This window comes from Chiloscyllium plagiosum, unplaced genomic scaffold (assembly GCF_037043375.1).
Source record: "Chiloscyllium plagiosum isolate Xiang-an unplaced genomic scaffold, Cpla_swu_hap1 HiC_scaffold_53X, whole genome shotgun sequence".
Taxonomy (NCBI): Eukaryota; Metazoa; Chordata; class Chondrichthyes; order Orectolobiformes; family Hemiscylliidae; genus Chiloscyllium; species Chiloscyllium plagiosum.
In genome coordinates, this window is record NW_028270191.1 from 24,612,714 (window position 1) to 24,627,262 (window position 14,549).

General features: G+C 48.8%; 1 protein-coding gene across 1 annotated transcript in view; it reads left to right on the forward strand.

Annotated features, from left to right (window-relative positions):
• The window catches only part of rdh5 (retinol dehydrogenase 5 (11-cis/9-cis)), a 29,601-nt gene extending 16,025 nt beyond the window's left edge, over nt 1-13,576 (forward strand). Inside the window, exons 2-5 of the mRNA XM_043681788.2 lie at nt 2,870-3,212; nt 7,064-7,322; nt 9,460-9,623; nt 11,263-13,576. Coding sequence (XP_043537723.2) covers nt 2,888-3,212; nt 7,064-7,322; nt 9,460-9,623; nt 11,263-11,486 — 972 coding nt within the window. The 5' untranslated portion in view covers nt 2,870-2,887 and the 3' untranslated portion in view covers nt 11,487-13,576. The remainder of the gene's footprint in view (nt 1-2,869; nt 3,213-7,063; nt 7,323-9,459; nt 9,624-11,262) is intronic.
• The last annotated feature ends 973 nt before the right edge of the window (nt 13,577-14,549 follow it).

Here is a 14,549-nt window from a genome sequence, read left to right on the forward strand (position 1 = left end):
CGAGTCCCATATTCAATGGGAGGATGTGAGTCATTATAGTATAGCTGGATGATCACATGGGGCTGAATGGTCTCCATAAGAACATATGAATTAGGAAAAGGAGGAGGCCATTCAGCCCCTTGAGCCTGCACCGCCATTCATTTTGATCCTGGCTGATCTAACTGTGGCCTCAACCCCGTTTTGCTGTTTGTTGCCTGTAGCATTGACTCCCTTGTCGATCCAAACTCTATCTAACGCAGTCGTGAATATACATGACAGTTCAGCTCCCATTGCTGTCTGGGAAAGAGAATTCCACAGATTAATGGCCCTTGCAGAGAAAAATTCTCCCCATCCCGGTCCACCTTATCCGTGTTTCACTGAGGTGTCAGCTGGTGCCACCCAGTATCGTTGGCAAAACTGGCAGTCAACCATGTCCTGCCCATTTACGAGCTCTTTAACCTTGACTTAAATAATTCTGGAAATCAGGTCCAGTTCCTCAGCATGTGACCAAACTTGATCACACAATGCACTATGTTCAAGGGTCACATGAGATGCATAAAAAGAAAGTCTTTGAGCTTCCTGAAAGCTTACCAGGGGCCCTGTAGCCTATAGGCAGAGTTCTGGAACATTGTAAGTCAGCTGAGAATCTTGCGTAGAAGGAGATTAGTAAGTCATGAGCTCCTTACAGTCTCAAGAGTAAGTGCCGAGTGGCTAAAGGCTGGAAATAATGAGGCCCCTCACAGGAGCAGAATCTGAATGGGAGAGCTGGATGGAAAACACAATAGTGAGCTTCCTCTGATTCAAAATCCTAGAACAAAAGCTTGTAATACAGGATGCATGTTTTCACCTCATTTTAAATTACTTTGATTTTCTTTCGGCAAACTACAATCAGACGACCGTCCCACGTTTTCACGATTGTTCAGGCATCTGGTGTTGTCTTGGTACGTTCTCTTGTGCACATGTACAAACAGGTTCAAGAACAGCTTCTTCCCCCCCTGTTATCAGAATGGATCGCTCAAATGCTGATGTTGATCTCTCTCTGCACCTTCTCTTTGGCTGTAACACTGTATCCTGCACTCTGTTCTGTTATCCTGATACACTTGTATAGTACCATCTGCTTGTAAGGCACATAAGACAACACCTCTCACTGTGCTGAACTACTCGTGACATTAATAAATCAAATCAAATCAAAATTGCAATCTTTGCTGTTTTATCTTGTTTCTCCAAGACACCAATTATGTAAGTTCATACTGTAGGTGATACTTAGATAGATGGGGACTGGGATGATTTTATACAGAACCTCTCTGACTTGATTTTTTGATGTCACTTTCACTGTCTGCCGGATATACTCATCCCAATCTCGGAAGCTGCATTTAAACTAGACAAGAATGTCCTATATCCTATTTTCTGCCACTTCTGGATCTTAATCACTGCTCAATGAAACAGCTACCCAACCTTTACTTTGGGGGAAAATAAAGCACTTCTTTTTAAAGCTGTTAATGGGATGTTGACATTGCTGCTAGGCCTGTATTTATTGCCCATCCCTAATTGCCCAGGGGGCATTTTAAGAGTCAACCACATTGCTGTAGGTCTGGACTCACACAGTAGGCCCAGACCAGATGAGGACAGCACTTTCCTTCCCTGAAGGACATTAGTGAACCCAGATGGGGTGGAATGAATTTCACTTTCGCCATCTGCCACGGTGGATATTTGAAGCGAGAGTGTGGCGCTGTAAAAGCACAGCGGGTCAGGCAGCATCCGAGGAACAGGAGAATCAACATTTCAGGCATTCCTGATAAAGGGCTTATGCCCGAAACGTCAATCCTCCAGCTCCCCGGATGCTGCCTGACCTGCTGTGCTTTTCCAGCACCACACTCTCCACTCTGATCTCCAGTCCTCATGTTCTCCTGGCCATTTGAACCCAGGTCATTAGAATCATCATAGAATGCCCTACTGTGTGGAAGCAGGGCATTCAGCCCATTTGAGCCCACGCCACCCCTCTGAAGAGCATCCCACCCAGACCCACCCTATCCCAGTAACCCTGCATCTCCCTTGGCTAACTCACCTAGCCCGCACACCCCTGGACGTCATACCATGGCTAATCCCCCCCTAACCAGCACATCTTTGGACTGAGGGAGGGAACCCACATAAACACAGTGAGAATGTGCAAACTCCACACAGACAGTTGCTTGAGGGTGGGATTGAACCCAGGTCCCTGGCACTGTGAGGCAGCTGTGCTAATGACTGAGCCACCCCTGGGAGTTCTGAAGCACTGGAGCCAGTAACATTACTAACCATGGCCTCCCTAGTTCATCTGTTAGGTGATACTTAGATAGATGGGGATCTATCTAAGGCATCTTTGCCATCTATGCTGGACCCTACTTTTTCTATGTTTCTGCTTGCCTTTGAAGTCTGTTCAAATGCTTTTGCAAACTGTAGTCGCACAAGATGCCGATGCCTTCCCACCCCGGAGGGAGCTTTTCATTTCTTGGGGCAGAGCAGGGCTCAATCTGGGGACCTCTGCTGGTTTGGAGGTCTCAGGGGGTAGGCTGAGGGGTGCATTGGCCAAGTAGGCCTTTTTGGGGCAGCTTCTATGGAGTATTCCATGGAAAAGGAGAATGATGATAGAATCATACTGTAGAATCTACACTAACACCACTTTGTTGCATTAGGCCCAAGGCCTTGAATATATGAGTGAATATTGGCACTTTCCCACCCAGCCAGACCCCCACCACCCTCTGGAGGGGGGGGGGGGGAGCCATTTTCCTCCAATGCCTTCGAAACCTTAAAATGGCACCCCCCACCCCACCTTGCCTAACGAGTGTGATTTTATGCTGTGAACTTGTGAGCGGGTCCCTCTTCCTTACGATCTGGTCTTGTTTCCCCTCAGCCTCTTCAAACGGACTCCATGTGGGTGTACCTCCTCGCTGCTGCTGCTGCTGCTGCTGCTCTGCTCACCGTTTGGTGGCTCCACCGAGACCGTCAGGAAGTCGGGCAGGTCAAAGACAAGTTTGTCTTCATCACCGGCTGTGACACGGGCTTCGGCAACCTCCTGGCAAAGCGCCTGGAGAGGCGAGGGTTCCGCGTCCTCGCTGGCTGCCTGACCCAAAAAGGAGTGGACGGCCTCCAGAGCAGCAACGCGTCCATGCTGAAAGCCATCCTCCTGGATGTGACTGACTGTAGCAGCATACAGAAGGCAGCGGACTGGGTTCAGGCAGAGGTGGGAGAGAAAGGTACCTGTCAGCTTTGATTTTTTCTTCTTCAAAATAAACTCCTCCTTAATGCGAGGACAGAGAATCAGTCCTGTCTCCTCTCTTTAGCATAGGGAAAAGAGCAGAGCCCTTCACTTCCACACTGATCCAGCTCCCTCAGAGGCAGCTCTCAGAGTGAGCAGGATATCTGGCACTCCTGATTATTTTTTTTCTCTCTTGTCTTTTTTTTGTTCAGGTGTGAGAGACACAAGGTGCACAAATCTTTATTCAATTCCCACCATCAGAAAGAAAGGAAACACCCGAGTGGCCAGTGACAAGCAGTGCCCTTCACATCAAAAGGCAATGCTGTGTGATCAAACAGTGAAGGGGAGGGCAGGGATTAAATCAAAATAGAATTGGAGGGGGAAATAATGCACTCCACTCCCTGTGACACCCACCTCTCCCTGAACAACTCCAGGGTGTCGGTGGACACCGCGTGCTCCTTCTCCAGAGACACTCGGGCTCTACCCGTCAACTTTTAATGTGTGGACTTTTAGGTTAACCTTCAAGGAGAAGGCCTGTTCATTTAACACAGGGGGGTGCTGCAGCGAGCAACCACAGGCAAAGCCCCCTTCGGTCACTTTGCCTTCCAATCACCAGGAGTCGGAGGCTTGCCTGATGTTCCCCAGAGGAGTTCCCCCAGCACTTTGTGGGGGGCAGGTTTGGAGGTGGGTTGGCAAGAAAATGGTTTTCTAGAAAAAAAAGGGTTGGGATGGAGTCCAGAACTAGAGGGCATAGGTTGAGGGTGAGAGGGGAAAGATTTAAAAGAGACCTAAGGGGCATCTTTTTTCACACAGAGGGTGGTACGTGTATGGAACGAGCAGCCAGAGGATGTGGTGGAGGCTGGTACAATGACAGTATTTTAAAGGCATCTGGATGGGGATATGAATAGATTAGATTAGACTCCCCACAGTGTGGAAACAGGCCCTTCAACCCAACAAGTCCACGCAGACCCTCTGAAGAGTAACCCATCCAGACCCATTTCCCTCTGACTAATGCACCTAACATTATGGGTAATTTTACATGGCCAATCCACCCTAACCTGCACATCTTTGGACTGTGGGAGGAAACCAGAGCAGTCAGAGGAAACCCACACAGACACAGGGAGAATATGCAAACTTTACACAGACAGTCACCCGAGGCTGGAATTGAACCTGGATCCTAGGTGCTGTGAGGCAGCAGTGCTAACCACTGAGCCACCGTGCCACTCCTAATAGGAATAGGAATAGGAAGGGTTTGGAGGGATATGGGCCAAGTGCTGGTAAATGGGACTGGCTTAGGTTAGGAAATCGGGTCTGTTTTCATGCTGTACATCTCCATGACTCTGTGACTTGAGGTCTTCCTATCTCCTCTGATTTCCACAAGAGGTGGCTTCAGCGTTGCCCGACCATTGGTAGAAAGCCCACTGAGGTCGTCAATGGGGATCTTCTCTGGGCTTTCCAAACGTCCAAATGATCGGAATTACCAGAGCGTGCAGAGCACTGCAGCTCAAAGGACACACGTGGACAGCAGGACGTTACAACCACTTGACATTTTCTTGCATTCCAGATGTTTGTTGATGTTAGCTTAACGCCTGGTCTCGGGGAAAATGTTCACGTCTATTGTAACAGCAGAGCATTCGAAATACATTGTAAGATCAAGCAGAGTTGGCATGGGATCATAAAGTGTTCTAATCACAGATTCTTGTGCTTCTGGACTGGGGACCTGACACAAGGGATCCGCAGAGGGACACAGGCAGGTTAACTGTGTGGACAGGATTCTTAGGGAACGTGACAGGGTAAGTGCAAAAAGGTTGTTTCCCATTGCAGGAGAGTACAACCAGAGGACATTGTCTCCAAGTAAGGGATTGCCCTTTCATGACAGAGATGAGGAGAGGTTTCTTCTGTCAGAGGGTAGTGACTCAGAGAGTAGTAGGGGCGTGGAAAGCCCTGCCAGCAGTAGACTCGCAAACTTTAAGGGCATTTCAATGGTCATTGGATAGACATATGGATGAAAATGGAATAGTGTAGGTTAGATAGGCTGCAGATTGGTTTCACAGGTCAGCGCAACATTGAAGGCCGAAGGGCCTGTACTGTGCTGGAATGTTCTATAATGCCTGAGAAAATTATTCAGGTTCTTTGGGGAGCTACCAAACAGGATAGGTAAAGGGGGAAGGCAGTGGATGTAACATATTTGGATTGTCAGAAGGTAAAGGACAATACATTAGGCTCCTTTATAAGGCCAGAGCCCACGGTGCTGGGGTAGTATTTTAGCCTGAGTGAAGACGGTTCTCCTCATCAGTAACTCCTCATTCTGCTCCTGAAATGCCTGGCTGCAGCCCCTAGTCCCAGTGTCCAAACTCTGGAAGTAGTTTTTGACAATCTTCCCTGGCTGTTATCCTTAACACCTCGAAAGCTTTGTTCAAATCGCGGATTGGCTAACTAATAAAAGACGGAGAGTTTGGATAAGGGGTGGGGGTGGGGCAGTGGGGTGCTTTCTGAGGATGACACCTGTAACTTGTGGAGTGCCACAGGGATCAGTGCTGGGGCCACAGTTATTTACAAACTATATTAATGACTTGGATGAGGAAAGTAAATGTACTGTAGCCACGTTTGTAGATACGACAAAAATAGGTGGGAAGGCAAGTGGTGAGGATGGACACAGAGAGTCTGCAGAGGGGTACTGACAGGCGAAACAAGTTGGCAAAAACCTTCAATGGGATCATGGCTGATCCAATCATCCTCAAACCCACTTTCCTGCCTTTCCCCCACACACCCTTCATTCCCTTCCCTGATTAAAAATCTGTCTGTCTCCGCCTTGAACATACTGAATGAGCCAGCCTCGACAGCCCTCTGTGGTAAAGAATTCCACAGATTCACTCCCCTCTGGGAGAAGACATTCCTCCTCATCTCTGGCTGAAATATGTGACCCCTTATTCAGAGATGATGCCGTCTGGTCCTAGACTCCCTCAAGGGGAAACAACCTCTCCCCACCCCACCCCTGTCAAGCTCCCTCAGAATCTTGTATGTTTCAATCAGATCGTCTATCATTTCTTCGAAGAGAGTTCCAAACTTCCACCTCATTTGGATGGAAACATTGAAACATAGAAACTGGGAATAGGAGTAGGCCATTCGGCCCTTCGAACCTGTACTGCCATTCAATCTGATCATGGCTGATCATCCAACTCAGTCCCCTGTTTCCACTTTCTGCCCATACCCTTTGATCCCTTTATCCCTAAGAACCATATTGAACTCCTCCTTGAAAAGATTTATTCGTTTGGCCACAACTGCTTTCTGTGGCAGAGAGTTTCACAGGCTCCCAGCTCCCTGAGTGAAGACAGTTCTCCTCATCAGTAACTCCTCATTCTGCTCCTGAAATGCCTGGCTGCAGCCCCTCGTCCCAGAGTGTCCAAACTCTGGAAGTAGTTTTTGACAATCTTCCCTGGCTGTTATCCTTAACACCTCGAAAGCTTTGTTCAAATCACTATTCCGTGTGAGTTGCTTGTTATTTGGCGATAAGGGGCTGGGGAAGCAGAGCTGATAACAGGATGAAAAAGGGACAAGTGAGTACATTGCGAAACCTGAGAAACTCAACAGGTCTGGCAGCAAGAGAGAAACAGAGAGAACATTTTGAGTCTAATATGATCCTTCCTCCACATTTCCATTCTGAATAAGTCATCTTGGAGTCGAAAGGTGAACTCTGGCTTTTTTGTCTTCACAGATGCTACCAGACCGACTGAGTTTCTCCAGCAACTTCTGTTTGTAATTCAGATCGCCAGCTCCCTCCATGTTTTGCTTCCGTTATATTTCCAAATCCTGCTGTTTCCTCAAAATGTTGTCCCCTTTCCCTGACAGGCCTGTGGGGGTTGGTCAACAATGCCGGGAGAGCCATTCCCATTGGTCCAACAGAATGGATGAAGATGGAGGATTATTTAAAAGTGCTGAATGTGAATTTGTTTGGATTGATGGAAGTGACGCTGACCTTCCTCCCACTGGTGAAGAAGGCCAGGGGCCGGATCGTGAACGTAGCTAGTATTCTGGGCAGGATATCGCTTGCTGGGGGTGGGTACTGCCTCTCCAAATGTGGTGTGGAGTCTTTCTCCGACAGTCTGAGGTGAGCTTCTCCATGCCTGTTCACTTCTGTCTTGCGCAGTCAGACGAGAAAGTCTTTGCACGCCTGTCATTCCTAAACCACACCAAAGGGCAGAAACTTTCATCAAAAAAGCAGCCTGACCCGCCTCATTACATGTACTCGATGTCGACAAACCAAAACCTTTCAAGGGACCTGAGTTGTCATGATGGTTCACTTTCAGTTTTGTTTCGGGCCGTGGCATGGTGGGGCCAGTAATTGAGAAGCCCCACGCTAATGTTCTCAGGACTGGGTACAAATCCCTCTGAGGCGAACGGTCACTTTGTGATTCAATAGCAATCTGGAATAAAAAGCTCAGCTAAAGGTGGACAAAGTTAAAAATCACACAACACCACATTATAGTCCAACAGGTTTATTTGGAAACACTAGCTTTCAGAGCGCTGCTCCTTCATCAAGTAACTAGTGGGGCAGGATCATAGGACACAGAATTTATAGCAAACAAATAACATTTTCAGGCAATTAAAATGATATATTGAACAAACCTGGATTCAATATATCGTTTTAATTGCATGACACTTTTGGTATAAATTCTGTGTTTTATGATCCTGCTCCACAATTACCTGATGAAGGAGCAGCGCTCTGAAAGCTAGTGCTTCCAAATAAACCTGTTGGACTATAACCTGGTTTTTAGATTAGGTTACTTACAGTGTGGAAACGGGCCCTTTGGCCCAACAAGTCCACACCGACCTGCAACCCACTCCCCTACATTTACCCCTTCACCTAACACTACGGGTAATTTAGCATGGCCAATTCACCTAACCTGCACATTTTTGGACTGTGGGAGGAAACCGGAGCATCCGGAGGAAATCCACGCAGACATGGGGAGAATGTGCAAACTCCACTCAGTCAGTCGCCTGAGGCAGGAATTGAACCTGGGTCTCTGACACTGTGAGGCAGCAGTGCTGACCACTATACCACTGTGCTGTGTGATTTCTAACTTTGTCCATCCCAGTCCAACACCGGCCCCTCCACATCAAGGCTAAAGGTGACCAGTGTCCATTGGAGTAAAAACCCAACTGGTTCAGTGATATCCCTTAGGGAAGGAAATCAGCTACCCTTACCCGGTCTACATGTGACTCCAGACCCACAGCAACAGGGCTGAGTCTCAACTACCCATCTGGGGCAATTAGGGATGGGCAATAAATGCCAAGGATGTCCACATCTCCTGAATGACTAAAACCGGTCAAATATTCTGCCTGTTACTGCTGATTGGGTAAAGGCCGTTGTCACAGTTGGGATGGTGTCAGTCCAGTCCCCCTCTCATGCGGCTCTGTCGGGACATCGCGTTCTCAAGTTGCTTTTGGGTGAATTGAGCACAAACTGGGGCCGACACTGCGGGACTGAGTGAGGTGCCAGGGTAAAGTTTCCGATGAGGACTGTGGTGATATGCCGGGTGAGTTGCATCTCCGCACTGCACCAGCTCACGCCTCTTGGAGGCTCTCTGATGTTTATCACTCCCCCCCACACCCCGCCCCGGCCACGCCTTCAGCTGCTGAGACCCTCCTCTCCAGAATCGCGCCCCCCCCTCCAGTAAAACTTTCCTTCTGCAAACTGACCTCTCTGTCACCTGACCAGTAGCACAGAATGTGAAGCATCTTGGAACCTTTGCACTGCATTTAAAGGTGCCATATAAGTGCAAATAGCTGTTCCAAAGTGCACATGAATCGATAAAAGGATTTTCAGAACAGTCTGCTGAGAGAGAAGAAAAACGTTTCCTCATCTCCGTTTTAAATTTTAAAACAATGACCCTAGTTCTCGATTCTCCCACAAGAGGAAGCAACCTTTCCACACCCATCTGGTCAAATCCCCCTCAGAATTTTATATGTTTCAATTAAGTCACCTCTGACTGTTCTAAACTCCAGAGGACACAGGCCTAGCCTGTCCAGCCTTTCCTCATAAGGCAATCCACTTGTTCCAGGGATTAGTCTCATAAGCCTTCTCTGAACTGCTTCCAACGCATTAACACCCTTCCATCAGTACGGTGTCCACTACTGTACACACAACCTAAGTGTAATCTCCCTACTCTTCCATTCAGGTCCCCTTGTAATACAACATTCTATGAGTTTTCCTGCTCACTTACATTCCCATTGTGTTTTATTAGGCGGGACATGCATCATTTTGGCATCCAGGTTTGCATCATCGAGCCTGGCTTCTTTAAGACAGCTGTGACGAACCTGGCAGGCATCGAGAATGACCTGCAGCGTCTCTGGGACAGACTTTCTCCTGAAGTCCGAGAGAGTTACGGACAGAATTACTTGGCAAAGTGTAGGTATTCAGCCTGACAGTACCAACACCGCTCTGGTTCTGAGGGTCAGAAATTGGGCACAGTTCAGCAAGTGGCATGAGAGAGGGCATCCTCCCAGTGGGTGAATGCAAAATGACGTGAGTAACAAAGAGGTTCGGTGTTCTGTTCATACTCTGGGTTAGTACTCTCCCTGGTCAGTCAATGATTGAACATCCTAACCTTTATTCTTGGAAGCCCTGGACAACACCAGTTGGGGTGAGGCCAGTTAGGGTTAAGATTAGTCAACGCAGGGCATTGAATGCAAGACTTGACCCATGTTTGTACAGCTCAATGCCACACTGCCCTTACCAACTGTGGCATCTTGACTGGTGGGTGGACTGAGTCGCAAAGTGGTGTGGCGCTGGAAAAGCACAGCAGGTCAGGCAGCATCCAAGGAGCAGGAGAGTCGACATTTCAGACATAAGCTCTTCATCAGGAATGTGGGAAGGGGGGCTGAGAGATAAATAAAAGGGTGAGGGTGGGAATGGGGCTGGGGGAAGAGTAGCTGGGAAGGCGATAGGCAGATGCAAGTGGGGAGTGATAGTGATAGGTCAGAGAGGAGGGTGGAGTGGATAGGTGGGAAGGAAGATGGACAGGTAGGACAGTTCAAGAGGGTGGTACCGAGTCAGAGGGTTGGTTCTGGGATGAAGTTGGGGGACAGGAGATGAGGAAACTGGTAAAGACTATGTTGATGCCGTGCGGTTGGAGGTTCCCAAAGTGGAAGATGAGGCGTTCTTCATTCAGGCGTTGGGTGGCTTGGATTTGGTGGTGGAGGAGGCCCAGGACTTACATATCCTTGGCAGAGTGGGAGGGGGAGTTGAAGTAGGGTAGTGGGATTGGTTGGTGCATGTATCCCAGAGATATTCTCTGAAACGTTTTGTGAGTTGGTGTCCTGTCTCTCCAATGTAGAGGAGACCACATTGAGAGCAACGGATACAGTAGGTGAGATGTTTGGATGTGCAGGAAAATCTCTGCTGGATGTGGAAGGATCCTTTGGGGCCTTGGACGGAGGTGAGGGGGGAGGTGTGGGCGCAGGTTTTACACCTCTTGCAGCGGCAAGTTAAGGTGCCAGGAGTGGAGGGTTGGTGGGGCATGGACCTAAGGAAGGAGTCACAGAGGGAATGGTCTCTGCGGAATGCAGATAGGGGTGGTGAGGGAAATGGTGGTGGGGTCTGACTAGAGATTAGTGGAGTGGAAGGTGAGGACCAGGGGGGTTCTATCCTTGTTGAGGTTGGAGGGGTAGGGTTCAAGGGTGAAGGTGCAGGAAGTGGAGGAGATGCGCTGGAAGGCATTGTTGATTCCCCCAGGTTTGTGTAGCTGAGAATGTCTCTCTCTGATTGCTGGTTGTTGTTGTTGTAACCCACTGAGAGACGGTCTCCTCGCATCATCGCTGTTTACTGCTTGTTTTCCACGGATTTGAGCTCATTCCAGGAGGGGACCTCATTGTCACCTCTGCTTGCAAGCTACCTCAGAACTGATGTGTACTATGGGGGTGGGGAGGGTGGGGCAGGGCAGTGTTTAGAAAGGAACAAGGGGGGGGCCTGTCATTTTATGGTTGTTGAATATCTTCCTGTAAGTGCGAGGTCGACTCTATTAGCTGCTGTGTCATTTCCTTTTCAGATATGAAGGCCCAGCGGTTCTCCATGAATATGTTATGTGATGGTGACCTATCCAAAGTCACAACCTGTATGGAGCATGCTCTAGTGGCCAGACACCCTCGCTCACGCTACGCTGCTGGATGGGACGCCAAGCTCTTCTGGATACCCCTCTCCTACATGCCGACCCGTCTCAGCGACTTCCTGCTCACCCTTCTGCTGCCAAAGCCTTTGCAAAGTGTCCAATGAAGAGCAGGGTAGGCTGGTCGCCATTGCAGTTCACCCCCCCCTCCCCCATCAGGGACTGGGTTTCTGGGGCAACCGCTTGGCTGGGACGACATGTCAACAGATCAAAAACACAAGGACCCCACCTCCTACCCAATCCCCTCTCTCCATCCCTGGTGGCCATAGCCAGTCCAGGCATTTGCCTGTTTCAGATGCGACCGTCAACCAGATAAAGGTAGGCCATTCGGCCCATCGAGGCTGCTCCGTCATTCAAGCTGATGGCACCAGCTTGTTTTTTGACCCTCCCTAATTGCCCCCAAGCTGACTGACTTGCTCGGCCATTCCAGAACAAAGTTGAGAGCCAACTCCATTTCGGTGGGTCTGGAGTCACGTATGGGCCAGATTGGATAAGGGAGTGAGTGAACCAAACAGGTTTTAACGGTTCATGATTGTGTGAGTAATGGTGACTCGCTCGGTGAGAATTTCCTCACCTCCCCCTCACTTCATCCCTTTTAATCTCTGACCCTCTCGTTCCTGTTCCTTTTCCATGTGGGAACAGTTTGTCCCGATCTACTCTGTCCAGCCCCCTCCCCCCATGATGTTGGAACCCTCTCTCAGATCTCCCTCTCAGCCTCCTTCTCCCCAAGGAGAACAGTCCCAATGTCTCCAATCTCTCCTCCTCACTGAAGTTTCTCATCCCTGGAACCATTCTGGTAAATCCCTCCTGCCCTCTCTCTCCAATGTGTTCACATCGTTCCTATAGTGTGGGGCCCACAACTGGACACAACCCTCCAGCTGAGGTCTAACAAGGGTCTTGTAAAAGTTCAACATCACCTCCCTGCTCTTGTTCTCTATGTCCCTATTAATAAAGCTGAGGACACTGTGTGCTTTATTAACTGCTCTCTCCACCTGTCCTGCCACCTTCAATGATCTGTGCACAGATACACCCAGCTCCCTCTGCTCCTGCACCTCCTTTAGAATTGTCCCCCTGATTTTAGATTGTATAATTTATGTGAGTTCATATCACAAACGTCTTTGGAATTAACTTGATGGTGCTCTGGGATGAACCATTAAGATGAGGAAGTGCCCAGGATTGAATCTCTCAGTTGTGGTGAATCATAGAGTCATAGAGATGTACAGCACAGAAACAGACCCTTCGGTCCAACCCGTCCATGCTGACCAGATATCCCAACCCAATCTAGTCCCACCTGTTAGCACCTGGCCCATATCCCTCCAAACCCTTCCTATTCATACACCCATCCAAATGCCTCTTAAATGTCACAATTGTACCAGCCTCCGCCACATCCTCTGGCAGCTCATTCCATACACGTACCACCCTCTGCAGGAAAAAGTTGCCCCTTAGGTCTCTTTTATATCTTTCCCCTCTCACCCTAAACCTATGTCCTCTAATTCTGGACTCCCCCACCCCAGGGAAAATACTTTGCCTATTTATCCTATCCATGCCCCTCATGATTTTATAAACCTCTATAAGTCACCCCTCAGCCTCTTACGCTCCAGGGAAAACAGCCCCAGCCTGTTCAGCCTCTCCCTGTAGCTCAAATCCTCCAACCCTGGCAACATACATGTAAATCTTTTCTGAACCCTTTCAAGTTTCACAACATCTTTCACTCGGAAGGAGACCAGAATTGCATGCAATATTCCAACAGTGGCCTAACCAATGTCCTGTATGGCCGCAACATGACCTCCCAACTCCTGTACCCAATACTCTGACCAATAAAGGAAAGCATACCAAACGCCTTCTTCACTATCCTATCTACCGAATCAGTCGATGGCAGAGGGAGGATAATGAACCTCATGAAGCTGGTGTGGGAGGGAGGAGGAGAATCCACCAGGGAGGGGGCCACGTATTCAGTCAGGCTCAAGCTGACATCTCACATCCCCACCCAGTGAACGGGCCAGCGATGCCAACCGGTGACCCTTATGCAGGAAGCATCTGAAACTGGCAAAGATCTGCAAGGTGGGGTCCAGCACTGCTCCAGAGCTCCTTGATTGTCAGGAATTATTTCAGTTAACTGTATTCGAATCCAGGTGGAAATACATAGATGGTGCAATAAATTTTCTAACACTTGTTTAATTTGACATCTCGTTATTTTTTTCAACAGAATTACCCATTCTCTACAGCACAGAAACACTCCATGCTAACATTAATGCAACACACTCACACCTACACGCACACACATACACACACAAACACAATCTCTCTCTCTTACACACACTTTCTCACATACGCACGCATAGATACACACATGCATACACACGCTCTCTCTCACGCTCACACAATCTCTCTCATGCACTCTCTCCCACATACACACTCTTTCTCTTGTGCATACACACGCACATACACACACTCTCTCACAAGGCAAAAGTAAGGACTGCAGATGCTGGAGATCAGAGTCTAGATTAGAGTGGTGCTGGAAAAGCACAGCAGGTCGGGCAGCATCCGAGGAGCAGGAGAATCGACGTTTTGGGCAGGAGCCCTTCATTCCTGGGTTCAGTTCTAGCCTCAGGCGACTGTGTGTGTGGAGTTTGCACATTCTCCCCGTGTCGACCCAGGTTTTGTTCGCGTGCTCTGGTTTCCTCCCACAGCACCACTCTCTCACACACATACTGACACACTCACATACAAACTCTCACTCACACTTTCACACTGACACACAGATACACCCTCACACACACATACTCATAAACATGCTCTCACACACACACTCACTCACACACTCTTTTACACTTACACTCTCTCTCTCACACACACAAACACAAACTCTCACACACTTTCTCATGTCGCCTTAAAATGTTTTCTGAAAATCAGTAATACCGTTAACTCGGGGTTCAGTTGGCTCGGTTTACCAGATGGCTGCTTTGTGGTATCGAGTGATGCTGACAGCGTGGGTTCAATTCCCGCACTGGCTGAAGGATCCTCCTCCTCAGCCTCTCCCCTTGCCTGGAGGCATAGTGACCCTCGGGTTAAACCAGTCCCAGCTACCTCTGTTCAAGGAGAGATCTGCCCTGTGGTTCTCTGTGAGTATGGCCCCTTTACCTGATGCTCTCACTGTGGATCGATTGTAA